This window comes from Haemaphysalis longicornis, unplaced genomic scaffold, assembly GCF_048455015.1.
Source record: "Haemaphysalis longicornis isolate Haplotype H1 unplaced genomic scaffold, Haemaphysalis longicornis Haplotype H1 scaffold_1, whole genome shotgun sequence".
Taxonomy (NCBI): Eukaryota; Metazoa; Arthropoda; class Arachnida; order Ixodida; family Ixodidae; genus Haemaphysalis; species Haemaphysalis longicornis.
This window is the reverse complement of record NW_027526203.1, coordinates 392,907,498-392,928,285: the sequence shown is the minus strand read 5'-3', so window position 1 is coordinate 392,928,285 and position 20,788 is coordinate 392,907,498. Positions and strand designations below refer to the sequence as shown.

The 20,788-nt window shown below is 43.9% G+C and overlaps 2 protein-coding genes across 3 annotated transcripts in view; one reads left to right on the top strand and one right to left on the bottom strand.

The window, feature by feature from the left end:
* Window positions 1-8,665: 8,665 nt before the first annotated feature.
* On the bottom strand, window positions 8,666-12,779 carry LOC144155307 (transmembrane protein 70 homolog, mitochondrial). Its single transcript, XM_077686655.1, has 3 exons — window positions 12,525-12,779; window positions 11,996-12,294; window positions 8,666-9,147 (listed from the first exon to the last, which is right to left on the bottom strand). The coding sequence occupies exons 1-3, from the start codon at window positions 12,639-12,641 to the stop codon at window positions 8,850-8,852; spliced, it is 714 nt and encodes a 237-aa protein (XP_077542781.1). The 5' UTR covers window positions 12,642-12,779; the 3' UTR covers window positions 8,666-8,849.
* Window positions 12,780-13,128: 349 nt separating this feature from the next.
* Window positions 13,129-20,788, top strand: part of Cog4 (conserved oligomeric Golgi complex subunit 4) — a 45,028-nt gene continuing 37,368 nt past the window's right edge. The window contains exons 1-5 of one of the 2 annotated variants that reach the window (XM_077686654.1): window positions 13,129-13,276; window positions 13,816-13,898; window positions 17,933-18,047; window positions 19,276-19,377; window positions 19,470-19,545. In XM_077686654.1, the coding sequence (XP_077542780.1) occupies window positions 13,157-13,276; window positions 13,816-13,898; window positions 17,933-18,047; window positions 19,276-19,377; window positions 19,470-19,545 (496 nt within the window). In that variant the 5' untranslated portion in view covers window positions 13,129-13,156. Of the gene's footprint in view, window positions 13,277-13,743; window positions 13,899-17,932; window positions 18,048-19,275; window positions 19,378-19,469; window positions 19,546-20,788 lie in introns of both variants that reach the window. The other variant, XM_077686652.1, reaches the window with a different exon arrangement.

Below are 20,788 nucleotides of genomic sequence, written 5' to 3'. Positions count from 1 at the left end.
ATCACCCACTAAAAGTCTGCATGGCTTCACCTAATAATTAGTCCGTAAGCTACAAGTGAGACTAACACTATCCATCAAGAGTTAACATCTATGGAGAAAAAGCAAGTAGTATAATGCACAAAAGAAATTGGAAAAGATACGAGGCTGTTTGGGCACAGCTTTTTATTGCAATTGAATTTCCTGGAAAAAAGTCGGTGTTAGGTGCAACAGGGCCTCAGAACACAAGTTGGCTTCAATGCTTGTTTCAGTGAAGTTTCTTCTGAGCCGACGTCACAAGCACAGAGTTAGGTAACGGCACTGTAATCAAAACTATCATGCATGGTGGTGTGGCTCCTATACTCAATAAAGTGCACAGGATTCATTAGAAGAGAAAAACCACATGCAGTGCTCTTAGAAAAAGTAAATATCTTCATTCAATGGCTTGATTGATTGATTGTAGGGTTTAACGCGCCGACGCAACGCAGGCGATGAGGCGCGCCGTAGTGGAGGGCTCCGGATTAATTTCGACCACCTGGGGATCTTTTACGTGCACCGAAATCTCGTACACACGGGCGTTTTTGCTTTTCGCCTCCATCAGAAAAGCGGCCGCCGCGGCCGGGAATCGAACCCGCGACCTCGTGCTCAGCAGCGCAACGCCTTACCCACTGAGCCACCGCGGCGGGTTCATTCAATGGCTTCTGCTTCACCTAATGGGAATGCACTGTCCCCTTATAACTGCTGAAGGTGGTGCAAAAACGGTTCAGCTATTACCAACACACCCACTGAAAAGAAAGTGCTGGTGATCCCTTTTACATTCCTATGTCTGAGGTGTTTGCAGCACATTGTGGCAAATTTTAATTTTTGTCCCCAGTGCAAATTACAAAAGGCACAAATTGCGGCTCGGTAAACGTTATGTGGTGCTTTTGAATGGACTATGTATTAGGGGTGGGCAATTGATCGATCAACTTTCCGATTAATGCTTTAGTTGCGATTTATTTTTTAGTCGGTCGAAGTCATGTGAGCAAACCGAAACAGGAGTACCGCGTTGAAATTGTGTGCATGCCGAGGACCATATTTGTGTTCAAATAGCCTGCGTGACGTTACAACAGAAAACAATGCAAGTATGCTCAGAGATGATAGCAATTAAAACTGTTGGGACGGAGAAGCATTTTATTATTATCATCGGTGTATGGATTCCATTAAATATTATTTTTGGTCATTTTTCTTTCAAAACCAACACTACCGATTAATTGATTAATTACCAGATTAAAGCTAATCGGATTAAAACGGTCAGACAGATTAATCGGATTAAAACTTTTAACCGACACCCAGCCCTACAATGTATGCAACCTACATCTTGGCTTTATTCAAAAGGTGAGACAGTGTACATCATTACTACAACATTGTTCTATGAGGAACAACACTACCACCACACAGGAATTAGAATACCCACGGGTAGATTTCACAAACAGGCAGCCAGAATGCAAAGGAAGCCAAGTAAACCAGAAGAGGCCACCCACTTATTAAACAGCCATCGCTTCCGTTCTTGTGCAAGATGGATAAAGCCTGCCACTTGACCTTACTTCAACTGTGGTATCAAAACAGCTTGTCCGGGTTACTGCTGCTGCTTCCTTTTTTTTCTGCCATGCTATAGGTACTCGGTACGAGATGAAATATTTGCTACCACTACAAAATGTCTTAACTAAAAGCCCGCAACCCTTCTAGTTATATATCTTATAGGAGCTTCTGTAGAGACCAGGGCTGCGAGGATATGAAATTCTGCTTTTAAAGCTGTTTTATTGAACTAGCTTTTAATAGGAACAAATATTTTCGAATTAAAGTGCTCTCCTAAAGCACCTTTCTCTTCGAAACGTGTTTTGGTTGAATTGGTCTATGATATTGACAAAATAAAATAAAAAAAATTATGAGCGCTAAATACCAGCGTATGAAAAGAACGGACGACAATACGACAGCTGCTTGCCTTTCTCGTCCGTTGTTCTTGTAGCGCTCGTATTTTTCAACTCCTTCCGCCTGTCCTTTAGCCGCACGTCACAGGTGCATTGCGGTAAAGCCTGTCGGCGCTAGCGGTGAAAGCGGCGCTAGTTAGCGGTGGCCGATCGGTCATCCAAACTTTTTATGGGCCTGGTACTGGTACTACAGCGGAGTTATGGTGGAGTCAGTGACTCGAACAGGCAACATGAACAGCACGCTTAAAGCAGATACGCGGCGCGTTCATCAACCAACAGCTGGACGACGCTACACTTGACAATCATGTAAGCAACCGTCCACGACGTTGACCCGCGGCTACGTTGACACAAACTCGGGCATCAAACAAACACCAAAGCGAACCTACCGCTGCAGAAGGGCGTATGTACCTGCGCAATAGTGATAAAAAAACACCTTACCGCAGTGCATAGCTTCTTGATGCTATGCGCAGTGCCTTTGCGATAAAAGTAAAAAAAAAAGAAAAGCCCACGGTCCAGGAAGTGACGAAAATGCCTTTATCACGTGACTTTTGGCTGTGACGTCACGACCTCGATCTGTTGTTGGCCGGACAGAGCGTCCCCCGGCGACCGCCCGGCGTCGATCAGGCTTGCGCGTCGGCTTACGCCACATGAGCAGCCCCCGCTTTCGTCGCCGTCATCGTGTAACGACCAACGAATCTGTTAAGCCACCCCTTCACAATCCACACATCGAGACAGCCACCGGACGAGCTGGCGAAGAAGTATAGGTCTACAGAGGCGAGGACGCGCTACAAGAGGATTTGCCCTACGCGGCTGTGCCGTCGGAAGATGACGATGAAAGGGATTACGACGATTGCTACTGTATAAAAGACTCTATATACTTTAATGGTCTTTGCTTTACAGTGACGTACAAAACGGTTTTGCACTGCTGGGGTCCGGCTATTCCCTCTTTCCTGGGATCCGCTGTCAGTGTGGGGAGAAGCTATAGGTCGACTCCCAAATCTGCGGTTTCTCCAGCCTTGCACCACTGGTGCAAGCTGCTCAATTTTTTTTATGAAAGAATTGTGCAGATCTACGTTTCCGCTCTCTCCTCTCCCACGAAGAAAAAGCTATCGAAGCAGACAATCTAACCCAGTAACTTACGTCGTCCCTGCTGCCTCCCGCTAGAGACCTTCAATGCTTTTCCTCTGCTACCGCGCAACCGCATCGGCATGACGTCAAACTTCGCCGTACATTCCTACAACCGCCGCCGACCTCATAATATTCCCGCAATGCACGGCAGCAGCCATTTAAAATCGCAACACCATAACCATGGGTTCATCATCCTATGAATGTTTTTTTTTTTTTTTTCGATTTCGCTACCAAAATGGCATGCGCAAAGCTGAGACAACCAATCCCGCCCTTCGCGCGCATCACGGGACTGAACGCCACGCCTTCGTGCGGAACTTGTCGGACTGTCAGCATTAGAGGCCGCAGCGTAGTGAGAACGGGGAGTGGCACTTAATTGACAAACATTTGGCTGTCCATTTTCCTCCCCCGTCGTAGGCATTTGTGTAACACCCCAACCCATACCCAAACCGCTCCCCAAGCAACCGCGGATGTTCGTGGAACGTCCGTAAACCAGCCGAACAACCAATGCCAAGTTTGGACGTCCACTGTACGTCCAGTGTACGTCCATGTCTGGATGTACATTTGCGGATGTACAGTGGACATCAAGCAACGGATGTACAAGGGATATACAATTCCGTACGTCCGAAAGACATCTGCCCGTGGACGTACAAGGTTACAACGAAGCATCAAAAAAGGGCGTAAACTGAACATAAAAGCAAAAACGGGAAAGCTACTCTGCTTTTCAATTAAAAAGATTTTCTAATTTTGTAACTTCTTTGGAGCACCTCACCGACTCCAACGATGACCTCTTTGGGGAAGAGATAAGAATTGAGACCGCTAACAACGCGTGTGAAGCAAGTTTACCGTACGTGTTCGTGTATACTTGTCCGTCCGGCAGTGCGTTGGTGTTGTGCGGTGTGGAATTCTCAGGAACATGTTTCTCGTTGATGAACCATTTGTGATTCTCTAAATATTTTTACTGAACATCCAAAATACATCCAATTTCGGACGTCCGAATGGCCGTACGCAAGTGTTAAATCCGGACGTCTAACAGACGTACATGGGACGTCCATGGAATGGACGTATGTTGGACGACCGACGGAGGTCCGGTGGCTGCTTGGGTCGGTTATGGAGGATAGCTGATACAGCGAATTGAGCCGACTTCCACATTTAAATCTCCCACCAGCACAACGGGCATGCCAACGGTAGCGGCATGACGTCCAGCTCTGCGTGCCTGGATTGAGCGTGTCTAAGAATATAAGCTGCTTGGTCGTCTATTACTGCGAAGCAGTATATGTCTAAACCCCTCCCCCCTAAACTCTAAACTCCACCGCCAACCTGTGCACGCATAAACCGGCAACCGGTGATGGGCACATACTTAGGCGTGAAAGTATACACCGCGAAAATGTCGCTCGGAAAGCCTTTCAAGCTGAAGAATTATTGGCTCACGCCGGCGTTCCAACCGGGATGGATTCGCACCTACTCGGTGAGGAAGAATTTGAGGCGGCCACGGCGGCGGTTTTCGGTTGTTTCTACGCCCATTCGCGCTTCTGTTGATTCTCCGCAATTATCTGATAACGGCGCTACCGGCGTTGTCAGCCGATTGCACTTATGAAAGAGGCTTCGATGGTGGCGAGGGGAATAAGTTGTGAAAAAATTACACCATCTCCCCGAAGGGAACCATGTGGTGATGCAAAGCATCTTGGAGTTCCCTTTATTTTCACTTGTGTTGGTTACCCACATCGCGTGAACGTTGTTGGAACTCCGAGATGTTTTGCATCACCACATAGTTACTTTCGGCGAGATGGTGTAATTTATTTGGTTGTTAAAGACGTGTAGTAGCGTGTTAAATGTCTTCTTTATTTATTACGTAGTGGGTAGCGTTTTGCCTTCAGTATAACGGCTTTATGGTCAGTAAAGTGCAGCGTCAATGGCTGTCGTATTAACTGTTCAATCTTGAAATTACTGAACACGAGGTCTATGCACGTTCCCCGTATAGTCGTCGGTTCTTCGAAGGACATGCAGTGTAGCAAGCCAGTTAGCTGACAGAATTGTTGGCGTCCATTCAGCTCATCGGACGGCGCAGCGTCTCTCAACCGAAGCAGCAACGGAGGGAAAGGCGCGCGGACCGGGTTTATTATATAGATCAGATGGAGTGGAGAGGAGGAGATGAGAGAGGAGACGCGCATGCGCGCTTATCACGCAGCTGGCCTGGAGAGGGGGAGAGGAGGAGCAGCGCGCGCGCTATCGCACAGCTGGTGGGAAGAGGGGGAGAGGTGCGGACAACGGACGGACGCAGGACATAGCCCCGAGCAAGAAGAGATGCTTTGCATCTAAAAAGGGTCGGCGGTGACGAGGAGGAGCCCCGCAGCGGCGCCGAGTAGAGCGGCTTCACCGGAAATTGAAAGCTGGGGTGGTTTGGACATATACTGCTTCGCAATAATAGTAGACGAAGCAGTTGAGTGCAGACATGTCTGCACAAAAAAATCAGACGAGGTTGGCCAGCATTTGTATGCACGTAAATTCCCCCAACCCTGCAGAGGCGTTGTGGCTTTCGTCGAGTCTGAGCGGCGTTCGTTGAGTCTGAGAGAGGGGAAGAGGTCTCGGCTGCGGCGACGGCGCCGCGCCGGGGAGAGGTCTCTACATAAAGATACGGTGGCTGTCGCTGCAACGGCGTGAGTCACCGACAGCGAGGCGCCCACGCGCCGGCCGTTCACCGGAAAGCTGCAACTTGTCCAAGGAGGCTTTCTTGCACAGCACCGGAGCGCTGCGCAACTTGCAGCACGCGCGAAAATAGTAGCGGCGCGCTGAATCAAAGCTCAACACGCCGGACGGCCGTGCAGAGTGTGCGCACCGCACCGGTGCTTCTATGTTTACATGTGCGTTCGTAATTTCCATTGTTTAACACACCATGATTACTGTTATAACAAGAATATGCATTAAATTTAAGCGCAAATAGCTCATTCTGCAGGCTTATAACCCCTGTTCAATTTGTGTTGGGGTTTGTTGCCGGCGACAGCCAATCACACAGCTGCCTACAATACGTCATAGGTTCTACGGCGGGAAATGAGCTAAAGGGTCACATTGGCCATTCTCATTTTCTTAATTATATAGCTTAGTTGAGTGATGTCTTCGTTAAAAGTGGTGCCAGTCTTATTCTAACCAGGCTAACTTCCGAATGAACCAAACTTGGATGTTGCCTACATGGCCCCTTCAGGAGGCAGATTGTTGCACAAGTTGCTTGAGAATTACACACAACATAGGCCTGAGAGTTTCTTTTTTGTCATACTCATTACATTCTGTCATCTAATTGTGATGCAAATATCTTTTATTCAGCTGAACAAATATGAAACGTGCATACTGAAACGGCCAGCACGACGCAAACAAAAAAACCCCCAAAAGATAAGCTTTTTGTCTCAACCCAATTTGATTTCTTGCGTATTCCCTTACACTTATAAAATAATGCAACATGCATTATACAGAAAACCTCCTCTCACAGAGATAAAAAGTACTTCGGAGATAGTGGCTTGCCGTGTGGGCCCTTATATATCCGTGTGCAAGTTCGGCATCTTTTTGCACAACCCTAGCAGCTGCTGTTATGCAGCGACACATGTACTTTCTCATATCATCCACAGTTTATCATTTTCTTGACTGGACATAAATCTGGTGTTGTTTTTCCTGCTGATAAATTCCAAAACACATTAGTACCTGGATGTTACGTATCCAGTAGCTCTGCGAGACACGAGGATTGAATGAGAGGGAAGCAGCAATCTTGGTTATCGTTTCTGGTGCACTGCTCTGTCCTCCCTTCAATCAATCAACTGTTTGCTACATGATGAGAATAATGCACCGTAATGAGTGAAACAATTTAAAATTTATTATGCTACAATCAGTTGTCACCAGAAATCGATTTCGTCTTTGCTGCAAAGCTGCTACACAATGCAAATGTTTGGTAGTTTCATCTAGTCTTTATTCAAACTTTGCAACACGATGCCCCTACCACCTCACACCATTAACCCGCAAATCTTAATGAAGTGATGTTCCCTGTCTCTCTCTCTCCCTTCCTGACAGCTCAATATCAAATGACACCAAGTACCTGTAAAGCCAAATTCCACGAGTTTCATTAGTAAACTACCAAAAATAGCCCCCTAACTAAACTTGCGAATAAACAAGCCATTGCATAGAAAGAGCAAGGCACGTACAGAACCAACTGTAGCTTTATTTGCCCGTGCACGTGGAAGCTCTCATTTGTTACCTTTTGCACTGTACTCGCTGCAGCTGTACTTGTGGCAAACAGCTGGTTTCTACTGCTACCTTGCACTTGAACCTACACTAGAACTTGCATAAAGCTCAGCCACAACACACGCGAAGTTCTGGGCAGTGGCAATGTTTCAGTTGCATCATCTGCTAGTGACCAGAACAGCAACAGAGCCTTGTGCCTCACCTGAACACAACGAGACTGCAAAGTCTAACTTTTCACAAGTTTACTGACCAACTAGTCAACTTTCATTGCCTTTTGCCTACATCTGCATCCTTTGAAACATACACATCATGAAATTACAAAATTTTATTCAACATACACACTAATGCACTTCCACTGGCCAACATGCTTTACAAATGCATTATTAAAAGTGAAATACTATTTTTCAAATGGATCAGGAAGGTGAGAGTATAACAACAAACAAGGGAAACGCCGCATTGCGGGCAGCCAAAGCCTACACAAAGCAGTAAACAAGCCGATCACCATGTTTCTGCCATATTATAAGAATAACAAACATGGTTCAGTTATTGCCCTGTTTAAGATCCGCCACTTCTATCGCAATGCGGGTCACAGAAACGCTTCTCTTTGTATCCGGGATCCACATGGAGTGGCGAAGGTTCCACTACAGCTGGTAGGGCAGGCGGAGCAAACAAAAGTCGGGAGGACCAAACAGCATGGTTAAGCCAGTGTCGTATGTCTCATTTTTGGCCCAAATACACAATTTTTCATCAAAGTTTGCCATAGATGGTCAACTGCTTATCTATCAAAGTGCTGCACAACACCCCAAGCATGGGGTGCAACTTTGGATGAATTTCTTCCTTCCTACTATACATTCGAAATTCTGCTTAGTGCACCTGCTTGCGTTACAGGTTTAACAAAGCCCTTCCTGCAGAATAAAGGAAGGAAAGAACTTTTTCCATAAGCTGTGGGGCTGCAAAAAGTGCAACAGGGAGGATACAGTGATGACCTGCTTTCTTCCACACAACACTACTGACATACGAGTTCCAAAAACATCACACTTGTCTTGCTAAACAGCTCAGGTTAAGCATCATGCACTGGTTAGAACACAACAAATGCTTACTTGTAAACATGACCTCAGAACTTCTACGAAAGAAGGAAATATCATGTAAAATGTGCATCATTGCTCTTTCTAAAAAGGTAAAACCATTTGCAATGCCTTCTAGACAGAATATCTTGAGCCTTTTTCACAAGTTATTCACACAGAAATCTACAGACACGCAACTATAAATGTAAATATCTTGTCACGAACTTTGTAGACCTGAGAACACTTAAGATCTAAACAATGTAATCAAATGGTACAGTTACCCCCAAAATTAACAAGACAGACGTCACATACATTACGTATGTAAAAAAGCACTAACTTTTTGTCTGGTATAAAGCACTGCCTCTCCCTGCGTTACATGCGAAAGGTCACACTAACAGAAGAATTGGTAATAACTCTTTCAGCTTTGAACATCTATGAAATAAGATATGTTACTATCTAATTGACATGTTTGATTAGGGTTACACTGGGTTCACTGTTTTTTTTGTGACGATTCCTGTGCACATTCTTGAGTCTGCGGCTCCTTCATTTGCCAGTCAATAGGCTTGTCATATCCCATCAAGTGTTCCAAGGCATCAGCATCTTCAAAGTTTTGTACTTCTACAAACAATGGGCGGCCTTTAGCCAGAAGGGTTGTGAAAGGACCGGGGACTGTAGGCACTTTCACATCATCAGCAACAAAGCTAATGTTCTTCTTGCGATTCAACAGGCTCAGCGTCGTCGCACTAAACTCCTTGGTATCCCGGTCATATGTGAGTTCAGTCACGTATCTGCCGGGGAAAAAAAAGGAAGAAGAACCATTTTGCAATGTCGCTCAACTTCACCAAGCACAACTTGCATTGTTTTGTAATTTATAATGAAGCTTTTCAATCCCAGATATATCATCCACATAAACAGTACCAATAAGCTCTTTCAGTGCATCAACCTGGTATGTTAGGTTTATTGGCAGTATGTAAGACATTGGTTTTGCAAGCATGACTCTAATTACAAAATATTTGCAAGTACCTTTAGCTACCTTGTGCATACATATTATTTAAATATACAGAATCTGTGTGGTATTCTGGCGTAGAATCACTCACCACTGTACTGGAGGCAGGTTAAAATCACTCATATTGCTTCACACTTCTGAATTTCTTTGAATGTCAATTGTCACCGCAATAAAGACAACTTTATCTTTACTACTACTCGAACATTGCAGGCAAATATCCCATTAGTGCTTATTTCCAAAAATATACCAACAATTTCATTCTTAAGGATAGGTTTCTAACCAGTCCATCGTGCATGGCAGCACGCTGACCACTGACTAAGTAGGCATTCCACTGTGTCATACAGTGTTTTCATGGTTCATTCATACCCAGCACCTCTCTCTGTTAGCTGGAATCAATTTCCACTTCCTGTAACAAAAAACCTTGGATTTTTCAGTCTAGTGTCTCTGTGTGAAGAGGTGCTCAAAATTATATTCTTGTTTGCTCTATAAAGTGTATTCCTATTAAGGCGAACTCGGTTAAGAACAACAACATTTTTGCTCCCTTGTAACGTCCCCAATGCAAAAAACCTCCACTTAAGACGAATTTCTGATAACACGAACAAATTTTTACAGTCCCTTCGAGTTGGTCTTAACGGGAGTCTACTGTATTTTCAAATAATGCTTTGTAACCACCCACCTCCCTCCGTCACTGCCCTTGGACTCTGATGGTATGTAAGCAAATATATATTTACAAAGAATTGATTGATTGTAGGGTTTAACACGCCGACGCAACGCAGGCAATGAGGCGCGCCGTAGTGGAGGGCTCCGGATTAATTTTGAACACCTGGGGATCTTTAATGCGCGCCGAAACCTTGTACACACGGGCGTTTTTGCTTTTCGCCTCCATCACAAAAGCGGCCACCGCAGCCGGGAATCGCACCCCCGTCCTCGTGCTCAGCAGCACAACGCCTTAGCCACTGAGCCACCACGGCGGGTATCTTTACAAAGAACCTGTAGCTAAATAGGGACAAGAATGATATGATAGCAGGCTTTTAACACGTACTGCAACGTTCAGCAATGATGCATGAACAGCGCTGTAGGCATCATATCATGAACACTGCTACCATTCTACAATTTTAACTGCAGTGCAACGAGAATCATAATACAACAAGCACAGAACAGCAATAATAAATGCGAGAATGAAACCACATTTCAAAAAAGTACACCTTGCACTACAATGACAAGGTCATTATCGTGAACAAGTGCATCAAGGACGTCGAGGTGGCTTTCAAAAGCAGCAGCACCAATTTGACACTCTAAAGATGCACTTGCTAAATGACTATACACGTTAAAATTGGGGTTTAACATGCTAAAGCTGCACCTGGGCAATAAGGAGCAGTATAGTGAAGGGCTGCGGAATAAATTAGATCCCCTGAAAATCTTTAAAGGGTGCCTAAATCTTGACACACAGGCCTACTTGTTTTATCCTTCTCAAGAAAATGGACGCCACAAGAGGGAATTGAACCCGTGATCTCATGCTAAGTATAGCACAACGCCTTAGCCACTGAGCCCCGTGCTGGCTGTCAATATGCATGGAACCATATTAAAATGGAACGATAAAGGTAAGTACTAAAAGACTAATTACAGTAAAAGCTCGTTAATTCGACACCCGTTAATTCGGAAATTCGGACGGCTCTATTGGTCCCGGCCAAAGCGCATGTTAGTCTATAAGACCAAACCTTCGTTAATTCGTCAGAATTCGGCCCCACACCGCTTAATTCGGACAAATGCTGGTCTCCTGAACAATGAAGAAATTACTAATGATGTCACGGGCGCCCAGGAAGACCACGATTCTGACGAAGAGTCATGCGAGGAGGTGCAGCCGCGACTTCATCGCACTTCACGAGAAGTCTGTGAGGCGCTTTTGATATTGGAGGACGTTTGCCTGAGCCGTTCAGACAGTTTGCGTGCTGTTGTCACTTGAAAGAGTTAAGAAAAATTGTAATGTCAGCCGGAATAGGCGCGAAAAAGTAGACGGCTATTACAAAATACTTCAGCAAATAAAGTTATGCTTCTCCAACGTGATTTTAGCGTTTTTTCCTGTTCATTCATTAATTCGGCATTCGGATAATTCGGAAATTTTTCCCGGTCCCGTGAGATCCGAATTAACGAGCTTTTACTGTAAATGGTGTTTTTCTGACTGTCTAAGTTAAAACCAATAGGTTGAAGGAATTGTGCGAAAGGGGGCAGACAAATAAGGAAGAAGACAAAAGCTGTTCCGCTGTTGGGCCTATTTTCATCATAAAAGAGTCGCGTCGCAGTCTAGTTCGTAGCCTTACTAGCTGTGCAAAGCAGTTTAAACAAGAAACGAGTCATACCTTAATGATAAAATGTAACTGAACACAAAGGTCAGAAACCAAAGTGTCTGGCTTTCCTGATGTCATGACAATAGCTGCACGTTTATATTAGACTCCGAAGGGTAAATTGTGCTCATGGCCAAGATGAGAGACGGGAAGTGACTTGAAAAAGCTCGCATTGGAAAATATTCGCAGAGAGCATCACAGAATGGAATCCTTCACAAACACAGGTAGCAGGAAGCAAGCATGCACGAACACGACACGGGTGAGTCGGTATAAAAACGCAGACCATACCTCCTGGTGATTAGATGCAGCATCAGAGGGGTGACAAAGATGAAGAACGACGCAAACGAGACCACAACCACAGTGGCTGCCAATGACGACCCACTTAGCTTCTGAAGCAGGATTGGCTGTGCCAGTATGCCAAGAAAGCTGGTGGTTAAGGACAGGCCTTTCACCATTTTTACTGTGGAACGAATTGAGCCGAGGTAGACCAACGTTTTGCTCGGACTTCTTTCATCGTCATTGTTTCGCTTCCTCGCTGCTGATGCTGATAGGCACCTTCTTTGCAATACGCTCACGTCGAATGGTTGCTGGAAACAAGAAAAAAACATACGGCATGCACGTGAATTGATTTGCAGCTTTGTAAGCTTCATAAGAAATTCAACTTGCTGTACGTCCACCTCCTACTAGGGAGTGTACGGCACGCTCAGCAACACATACCAGGAGTTGGTGAGCACAAATACGAAACATAATTATTTACAGATATCACAACTACTTATCAAGGGTGATGCCAAAACCAATGCCGCTATTAGAAACTTACATGCTTGCAGCGTATTCGGTCACATCTGAGGTTACGTAGTATCGCGGGTCCCGCAAGACAATTCTTGGACGAAAGCTTTCGAAGTATTTGCACAATGGCCATTGCGTTCACAGACATTAATTCACTATTTATACGCAAACGTAGTCCAGACGATACCAGCCTAAACCTTAATGTTTTAACGCTTTTTCGCTGTGCAAACCACAAGAGCACAGTTTTACACTAGGTTCATAGGTGTACGGTGTACCATGGGTGAAACCGGCGAAACCATAGAGAAATAAAAAAATTGGCGAAACTGAAACAGCTGGTTAGTTACTAGCCGCAGTAGAATATGAGCATAAGATGACTGAAAATGTAATTCAGTAGTTTGCCAGGGCTGTGTAAAAACTATTAATAAATAATAACATAAAAGAAACAATATTATGAACTAACACGGCTTTCTGTTAAAACTTTATTTGTGACAATCCAAACCTAAACCTCAATATTTTAAACGTAATAATAAAACAGGAAAAACTAACTTCCCTAAATACACAATTTTTACATTTTGTGTAGTTACAAAGTATTTTTATGGCAATTTATTCATTTATGTAGGCTGTTGACGTGAACTTGGATATCCATTGGCAACAGCGCGTGGCATGTCACGTGTCGCTATGGCGATTTCTGTGGATGGATTAGGAATGAGCGGTGATCGCATTTACAATGTATCGTCCGTTGAAGAAGCGGAAACTATGTACAAACAACTTTCCCTTGAAGAGGTAAATATAAATCGATGCTTCGGGTCTTTTCTTGATATAGGTGTCTGCATGTTCTATAAACGTTGCTCTGGTCTTCACAGGAATTCGCGTATGTAAACACCCTTTACGCGGTTTCGTTGTCCGAACTTGTTTTCAGACCCAAGTCTTGTCTCATAATTTTCGTCTCTTAGTTTCATCCTTCGATTGACGCGAGTTTTTCTTTTTTTTTTATGTGGGTTTTGTTGCACTGGATCTTCTTTTCGCTGGGAAAATAGGTGTCAAGGTAGTGTTGAATCGCGGTGCCTCAATTTTATTGTTTCAACTGTATAATCATATATTGGGGGGCGCAAAATGTAAGCTCTTTGAGCGGAGTGTAATCATATATTGGGATGGTAGCGGACTGTAAACGCCGTGAGCAAAGCATTAATGCTCTCGTTATAAAAATCTCCATGCATTTTTTTGTTTATAGACTTCTCTTCGAACCATAGGTCGCTGCTTTAATTTTGCCTGAGCACCGGTGTCGTTTCATTCGTCATGCGGAAGAGAATTTTCTGTCACAGGAACAAGCAACCAAGGCTCTGGATGGCTTGGTTTCTCGAGGGACCGAGTTGGAAGCAAAGATCACCAACATTCACAAGATCTTGTAAGCCACCTTACGATCATTTATAGCAGGTTGTCATACGGGGTCTCCATGCTAGGGTTGCAGGGTTCAAGACCAAAAAATTATCTACAACTGTCATCACTCAGCTGAGTTGTCGTCTGCTTAAATCTAAGAGCTTCATGTGCCCCGCCCCCTTCGAACGCCTGCTATATTTTGGTTGCCAAGCGGACGTATGTTGTTATTTTATTTCCAATTTCTTGTGAATTTGAACATTGGGTATGCTGATACATCCGATGGGGATAAAACGTGTTAAATAAATAAAACCAAAAGCATGAATATTTAAATTACGCAAGCATCACCACATTGCTTTTGCTGAAGTCCTAGAGATACAATTGAGTTTCCGCTCTAGATGGTGTTCCCATAAGAGTTTAACGGACGATTTGTTCTCTTGGCAATACCGAAAACCGCCATGACAGTGCCCACCGTGTCTGCACATGCGTCTGCATCTCGCAGAAAAAAAAAAAAAGCTAGTCGTGGCGTTCGTCGTATGTGCTGTTACCCACCGATTCTCAGCTGTGGTGTCAGCAGACATGAATAATAGCAGTGGCATTGTGTGGTGATGCTCGACTTGCCCTAGAGAACTCCGCATCGTCACCAGAGAATGGAGCCGCGGTTGCAAATACAGGCGCGGCACATGAAATTCCTACGGTGCAGCAAGTACGGATATAGACACAGGTGTGCCCGCACCTTGGCCATGGCAGAATCACTCGGTACAAAAGCCAAATAATGTTTCGGAAGAAATTGTGAGGTTCACGCGCGTGCCGATTAAATACAGCAAGAACAAAAGCTTGATTACTCGGCGCTAAAACAGGGATGAAGAAGAAACACAAACACAAAAGTTACTCACAAAAAGAAGAAACACAAAAATTACTTGGCGCTAAAACAGGGATAAAGAAGCAGTGCGTGCATAGTAAGCTGGAAGACTAGCGACATCTATCTGCAAGTGGCCGAACGGCCGAAGTGGAAGTGTTCGCCGAGAGCTGAGCAATCCGTAGCCGATACCAAAACACGGCAGCTGGCAATCAGCTAATCTGTGCCGACGACTTCACTCGTGTCTTGACAGGTAGGCTAAGGACCCTGTGCGAAACAGCAGTTAACTTTGAGGCAGTGCTTTTGAGCTCATTGGGACGGCTTCATGCATGCGCTGCCATACTGGAGCCTGCGCGTCCCCGTTGCTAAGGCGACACACATGGTTGCCGGCATGCACGCCCCGCCAGTGAATACAACTTATAAGATATTTGTGTTCATATGGCACTTTACCTGTGTTATGATATCAATGATTTTCGCATTTACACTGGTTTTCACATTTCGCACTTAGCCTGAATGTTTGCAGGTGCCTGCTAGCAGGGAACAGAATGCGATTTGAACCAACCTGTCTTATCTACTTGTAATGGGCTTGTAAGCACAGCAGTAGAACCATGAAATGCTGAAAACTTAACGGCCTTTTAAATATGTTTTATAATGCTATGCACTCATGTTGTCATTTAAAACTGTGAGTGTACCGGCTAGTCGGTATACTGGAATGCTCACCGTACAAAAAGACTGACCACGGACAGAGAGAGGGACAACAAACAAGCACTTGTTCATTGCCCCTCTCTTTTCCCATGCTCCTTACTTATCCAAAATTCAGGTGAACCAAAGAGACCAAAATATTTTGATGTGTGGTTTTAGGTTTACTTTTGTAAATAAAAAAAAAGTCTTAGATAGTTTCACGGTGGAGCAATATTTAAAAAAGATATTTATTGGGATTGTTAAAGAAATAAAAATTAAAAAAAAAAACTTCCTTTTTTAAATGTGCCACAAGTGAAGAAAATCATTCATTGTGTTCTTCCCAATTCTGATACATCAGTTGACACTGCTGTAATGTCTGAGAAAGTATTTCGCATGTCTAGTACCAATTCTTGCACAGTATGTGTAACACTCGCCATGGCCAGCCTATGTGGGCACCATTAACTCAAAATTCCTTCGTGATCAGAAAAATTAAAAGTTTACCTGCAGTCAGTTTATCTGGCTAACAATCTCTCTCCATATGCCACCTGTAGAGGTATGCAGCTTCACATTCTGCAGCTCTTTTTGTTTTAGTTATATGCAGGTTTTCATGACAGCACTGAAATTTGTGTTAACCCTAAAATGGGAAATTTTCTGTTGGGTAATGAACCGGGCCTTGTGAAGTTTTATTTTTTCCCCTTTATCTGTCTGAAAATGACAAAATTATGTCTATTACCGGCAATTTAACGGCAGAAACATTGTTAACACCATGTGTGCTCTCCAGTGATGTCCAGACTGACATTTACATGTGCCGTCAAAATTAAGTGGAACACTGGAGCTGTGGCTGAACCACATAGGAGCGCCGTGTAGCTGCACCGGCGGTAAACGAAAGGAGCTGAACACGCATGCGCGCCTGTCGATGGTGATAAGCCATCTATACCTCTCAATCCACTTCTTTTAACACGGCCAAGGGAATTCTTCGCAGCGTAATGGTATGAGCAATGGCGCTGATAGCAGAGATGCACCTGGCAGCGTCTCTCGCACACTACCAGCTCGTGTGAGCTGCTGCAGAAGCAGTGCAATCACATGGATCTGGAGTGACAGTTCTTCTTTTCTAATATTTTTAGGTGTGTCTGCTGTCGGCACCATTGCCGAGACCAATACGGTACGGACAGTTCTCTTGGCCTCGTTGAAAGAAGTGGGTTTTAAAGGTACAGATGGAGTATCATCGTCGGCAGGCTCGCATGCTTGTTCTGCTACTTTCATTTCTGCCGGTGCAGCTATATGGTGCTCCTGTGCGGTTCGGCCACAGCTCCCATGTTGATTCGTAGCAATGTGTGGAAACAAATGCACTGGTGAACCTCTTTGCACCTGCTGAATAGCAGGGCCTTAGCGTCACAAGCACGAGTAAACCTGTCTCCTCAGGTAAAGCTTGGTGTCGAGCTAGTTGGTGCAACATAATTGAGTGTGTGCTTGGGACGTATTACGGAAACGGATACAAAAAATGTACACTTTGTGAACACAGCTCACATGAAAGTGTGTTTTTTAGGGCCTGTTTCTGTAATATGTCGTAGTGCAACCCCTCAAGGATCTCTCTTCCTTAAGCCTTCAGTTGTCTTCACAAGCTGCCAAGAGAACCAAATGCCTACACAGAGAAAGTATGTAGCCTCTTGTAAGAAGGAGCACTATGCAACTTTTCACTTCCTGGAGCTCAAAGTTTGACATTTGAATGATGTATGGGCTGCTGTCCTGCTGGGTGCATATTCCTCCTTCAAAATTACTCTAAAAATTGGATCGTTTCATATTATGTACAATCATAGTTAATCAGTTCGACACTGCTCAAATGGCTCAGTGGCTAAGGCGCAGTGCTGCTGATCCCAAGGATGCAGGCTTGATTCCCGGCCTCGGTGGCCACTTTTCTGAAGGAAGCAAAAAGCAAAAATGCCAATGTGTCGAGATTTCGGCGCGCGTTAAAGATCCCCAGGTGGTCCAAATTAATCCGGAACCCTCCACTACGGCGTGTCTCATAGACCAGGTGTTTCTTCGGGTCACTAAACCCCATAACCTGAATCTGAAAGTTGAATTTGAATACAGTGTCAAATTGATAGACTATAAAATCTGTTGGGAAACTTGGACCAAATATCAGATTGTTCAAGCCATTACAAACCACAATGGCAGTAAGGAAAAATGTAGGGGGAAGGGGGCTATCAAAGAAAACACTGTGCTCATGAAAGGAAGAGTTTTTTATTGTGTTTTTATGGAAACAACTGATGTCCAGGTGGCATGTTCAGCGTACCCGAGAATTTGGCATTATTCAGTTTGTCTTAGCAGTAGTTTACTGTAACAGTGCCTCTTTCAGCTCGTAATTAATTTTGCCTGTTGTGATGTTTCTTGTTCGGATGTCAGCAGTAAACCACGTAATTTATTGTTTTTGCACTGTGTGTAAATTTCAGTGTCCCCTCTCTTGGAACAAAGCTGGCGTGCAACTCTGAATGGTCTTGTTTTTTCTTTCTTTTTTTTTTTGCCAGACCAACATTTCAGCTAGTCTACGGAGATGCAGAGCAGCTTGCCAACATGATATCGTTTACTTCCACACTGGCTGAAAACATCAGCAGTAAGGTTCGACAGTTAGATGTGGCAAAGGTGAGAAGCTTTGGCATCTAGTAACATAATCTGTGAGCTCTCGGGGAAAGGACTCCGCTCATAACTGATGGCAGTTTTTGGACCACTGCTGTAGTGCAAGTTGCCTTAATAAGAATCGCAAAATTTGGTGTGAAGGTTAGTTATGCAGGGTCTATAAAGGTTAGTTGTGCAGGGTTAGTTATGCATGAAGGTTAGTTATGCAGGGTCTGCAGGGTCTGTTTATGACCACTTAGGCTGTAAATCAATGCTTTTTCGCGGTCTTTTTTAGCGCTGCAGAGAGTTGTTTCGTGATTTATTTGTTTTATCCATTCCCCTCGGTTATGCCTTGGTCCTTTAGGGCAAATAAGTAAATGTTGCCCTCCCTTCAGACTCACTCATTGGACATCTAGTCTCTGTGAGCAATGATGTCCACTAGCTGTGTACTGAAGGTTCATAATAAAAATAGTGTTATTTGACTATCTTGAATGAAATGGAAATCAAATATTTCTTGTAAATGTTTATGCAATTCTAAAAGCTGGTTTCTATGAATTATTGCCTGTCATGTTCATTTCGCTCTGATGGGTCCCTTCTTGCTCATAAACTACAACGCAAAAATTAAGACAGGTCAACGGGCTGCTGATTATGGATTATAAGGCAATTCATGGCATCAATTGTTATTCAGCAGCTGAGAGCCTATGGGAGCAGGTGTGGGGTGGTTTAAGGCAAGTTGTCATCACGTTTTTTCTGCCCAAGCAAGCTGCCAGCCTTGTTGTTGGCTTCAAAAGCAACCAAGGCATCCCACTTCTTCCCCAGATCAAATTAAAATTAGTCCCTCTACATTCAGCTGATTGAAACTGCCCCTGTTTTGGGCCGGCCAACAGGGCGAAATGGGACAAAAGAAAAGATGCCACAAACCAACCAGATTTTTGCTTAGTGCTGTTATTTTTGCCATGCATGCACTTGTCGACTTCTTTTTGTGACTAAAAAGGAGGTCGCTGAGAGGAAAGGGACAGAGTCTGACCGGCTGGAAGCTTCCATCTCACACACCTCCCTAAGTTAGTTTGATGTCACAGAGCGGCTTAGCCAGGCCGTTTCTGGGCCTTTAAACACTGTGGCAGTAATATTGGTTTAAAATTGGTTATAAGCAACACTTGGAAGTGAACAATGTCAGTTTTTAGAAACCAAACTTTTGTGTCGGTGCTTTTTCAAGTTGTGCACTGATTTCATTTACTACTTGCCGTATGCATAGAGCCGAGTGACGGAATGTGTCCAAAGAGTTGAAGATATTTTAGACTTGAAGTTCTGCACTGACGGTGTCCAGACTGCATTACAGAATGAAGACTATGAACAGGTATGCCACTCAAATTTAGTCAGTGAAGCTCCTGGCTGCTTTTGTAGCTTTAGTTTTGTTTTGTCACTGTCTTGTGTTTATGCTAACTGCAGGCAGCAGCACACATTCATCGATTTCTGAGCCTGGATGAGTCTGTCCTGAAAAGATCAACAGCTGACATCCAAGAAGGTTTGTGCACACTTTTCAAGCTCAAATTTCATAGACAGTTTTTTTTTTCTCCTGGGCCACTCTGGCTGGGCCACTTCATAGCACGACGGCGGCTTGGTGAAAGCTTGCTGGGCACGATTCTAGCGCATTGTACCTTATTCCTGCAAGCAGGGCTATCATAGTGAGTCAGAACATGATAATAAACCGCAAAATAAAGTTCTGACTGATAAGTGATGTTCAGAATGTCAATAAGCATCCACCACAGAGTTTGGTTTTCAACTCCAAGCGGATTTTTTCGCATCACTTGCTTGCCTTCAATATTGTGCTGGTCATAATCATTGACAAGGTGTTTTTTACATCACGTGGAGGCTAACTGGGGCTTTTAATGATGTCAAACCACCAGATTTATTCCAGAGAACCATCCAAAACAGCAAAATTTGAAATAGAGGTTGGGCTTCACCGCAAGACCCGGGCACCACGCATGCTAAAATTTTCTTTTATATCTGACAAATTGTATCGCGCAACTCAATTTTTTTTCTAGGACAGGTTTTTGAAATGTTTCCTACAAAATGTGTATTCTAAATTTTTTCTACTGCTGGTGGGTTATTATACAGAACTTCTTATTTTTTATTTTCTCCGACGCCTGAACAAAAATTTCGAATTTGATAATTTTTTTTGCAATCGTAATTTATGAAAACATTATTAAAACTGGTGTTGTTTGAAAGCGCATGGAATCATCTGCATTTAATATCACTGCAATGTGTGCCTAACCAGTATGTATTGCACAGAAAAAATGTTTTGTTAGACCCCTCAAAATTGGCCAATTTCCTGTGGTAATGAAAGAGTTAAATACCAACCTGTTTCTGTTGTAATTAAATTTTGAAAAATGACCGGCATACTTTCTTTTTCTTTCAGTTTTGTTTCTTAGTAGTTGACAAGACGGAACTCTTGTTATAGCAGACCCCATCCATGATTCTATCAAAGTTTGTAGTAACATTATTTGAATTGTTCATACTTCTTTTACGGAAGACTGAAATCGTGATCACTTTCCTGGTCTGTTGTAACGAGGTAATACTGTAACCCAACGGGTCGCAGCTACGATGGCACCCTGCACATTTTGTCCTCATTGCACAAACATGCTTCAGCTTTCACTGTTGACACTTCGCACAGCAAGAGCTAAAAGTCCACAGTTTTTTAATGGCTTGTTACAAAGCGTAACATCGTTTCTTATAGGAAGTATTTCTATAACGTAAATGCGTTGGAA

What these genes read in the sequence shown, in the direction of transcription:
- LOC144155307 (XM_077686655.1), bottom strand. Translation starts at nt 12,641, where the DNA reads ATGTCTGTGAACGCAATGGCCATTGTGCAAATACTTCGAAAGCTTTCG. An exon ending in ACCGAATACGCTGCAAGCAT is followed by an intron (nt 12,295 to 12,524) that starts GTAAGTTTCTAA and finishes TCTTGTTTCCAG; the next exon opens with CAACCATTCGACGTGAGCGT. An exon ending in CTGCATCTAATCACCAGGAG is followed by an intron (nt 9,148 to 11,995) that starts GTATGGTCTGCG and finishes TTTCCCCGGCAG; the next exon opens with ATACGTGACTGAACTCACAT.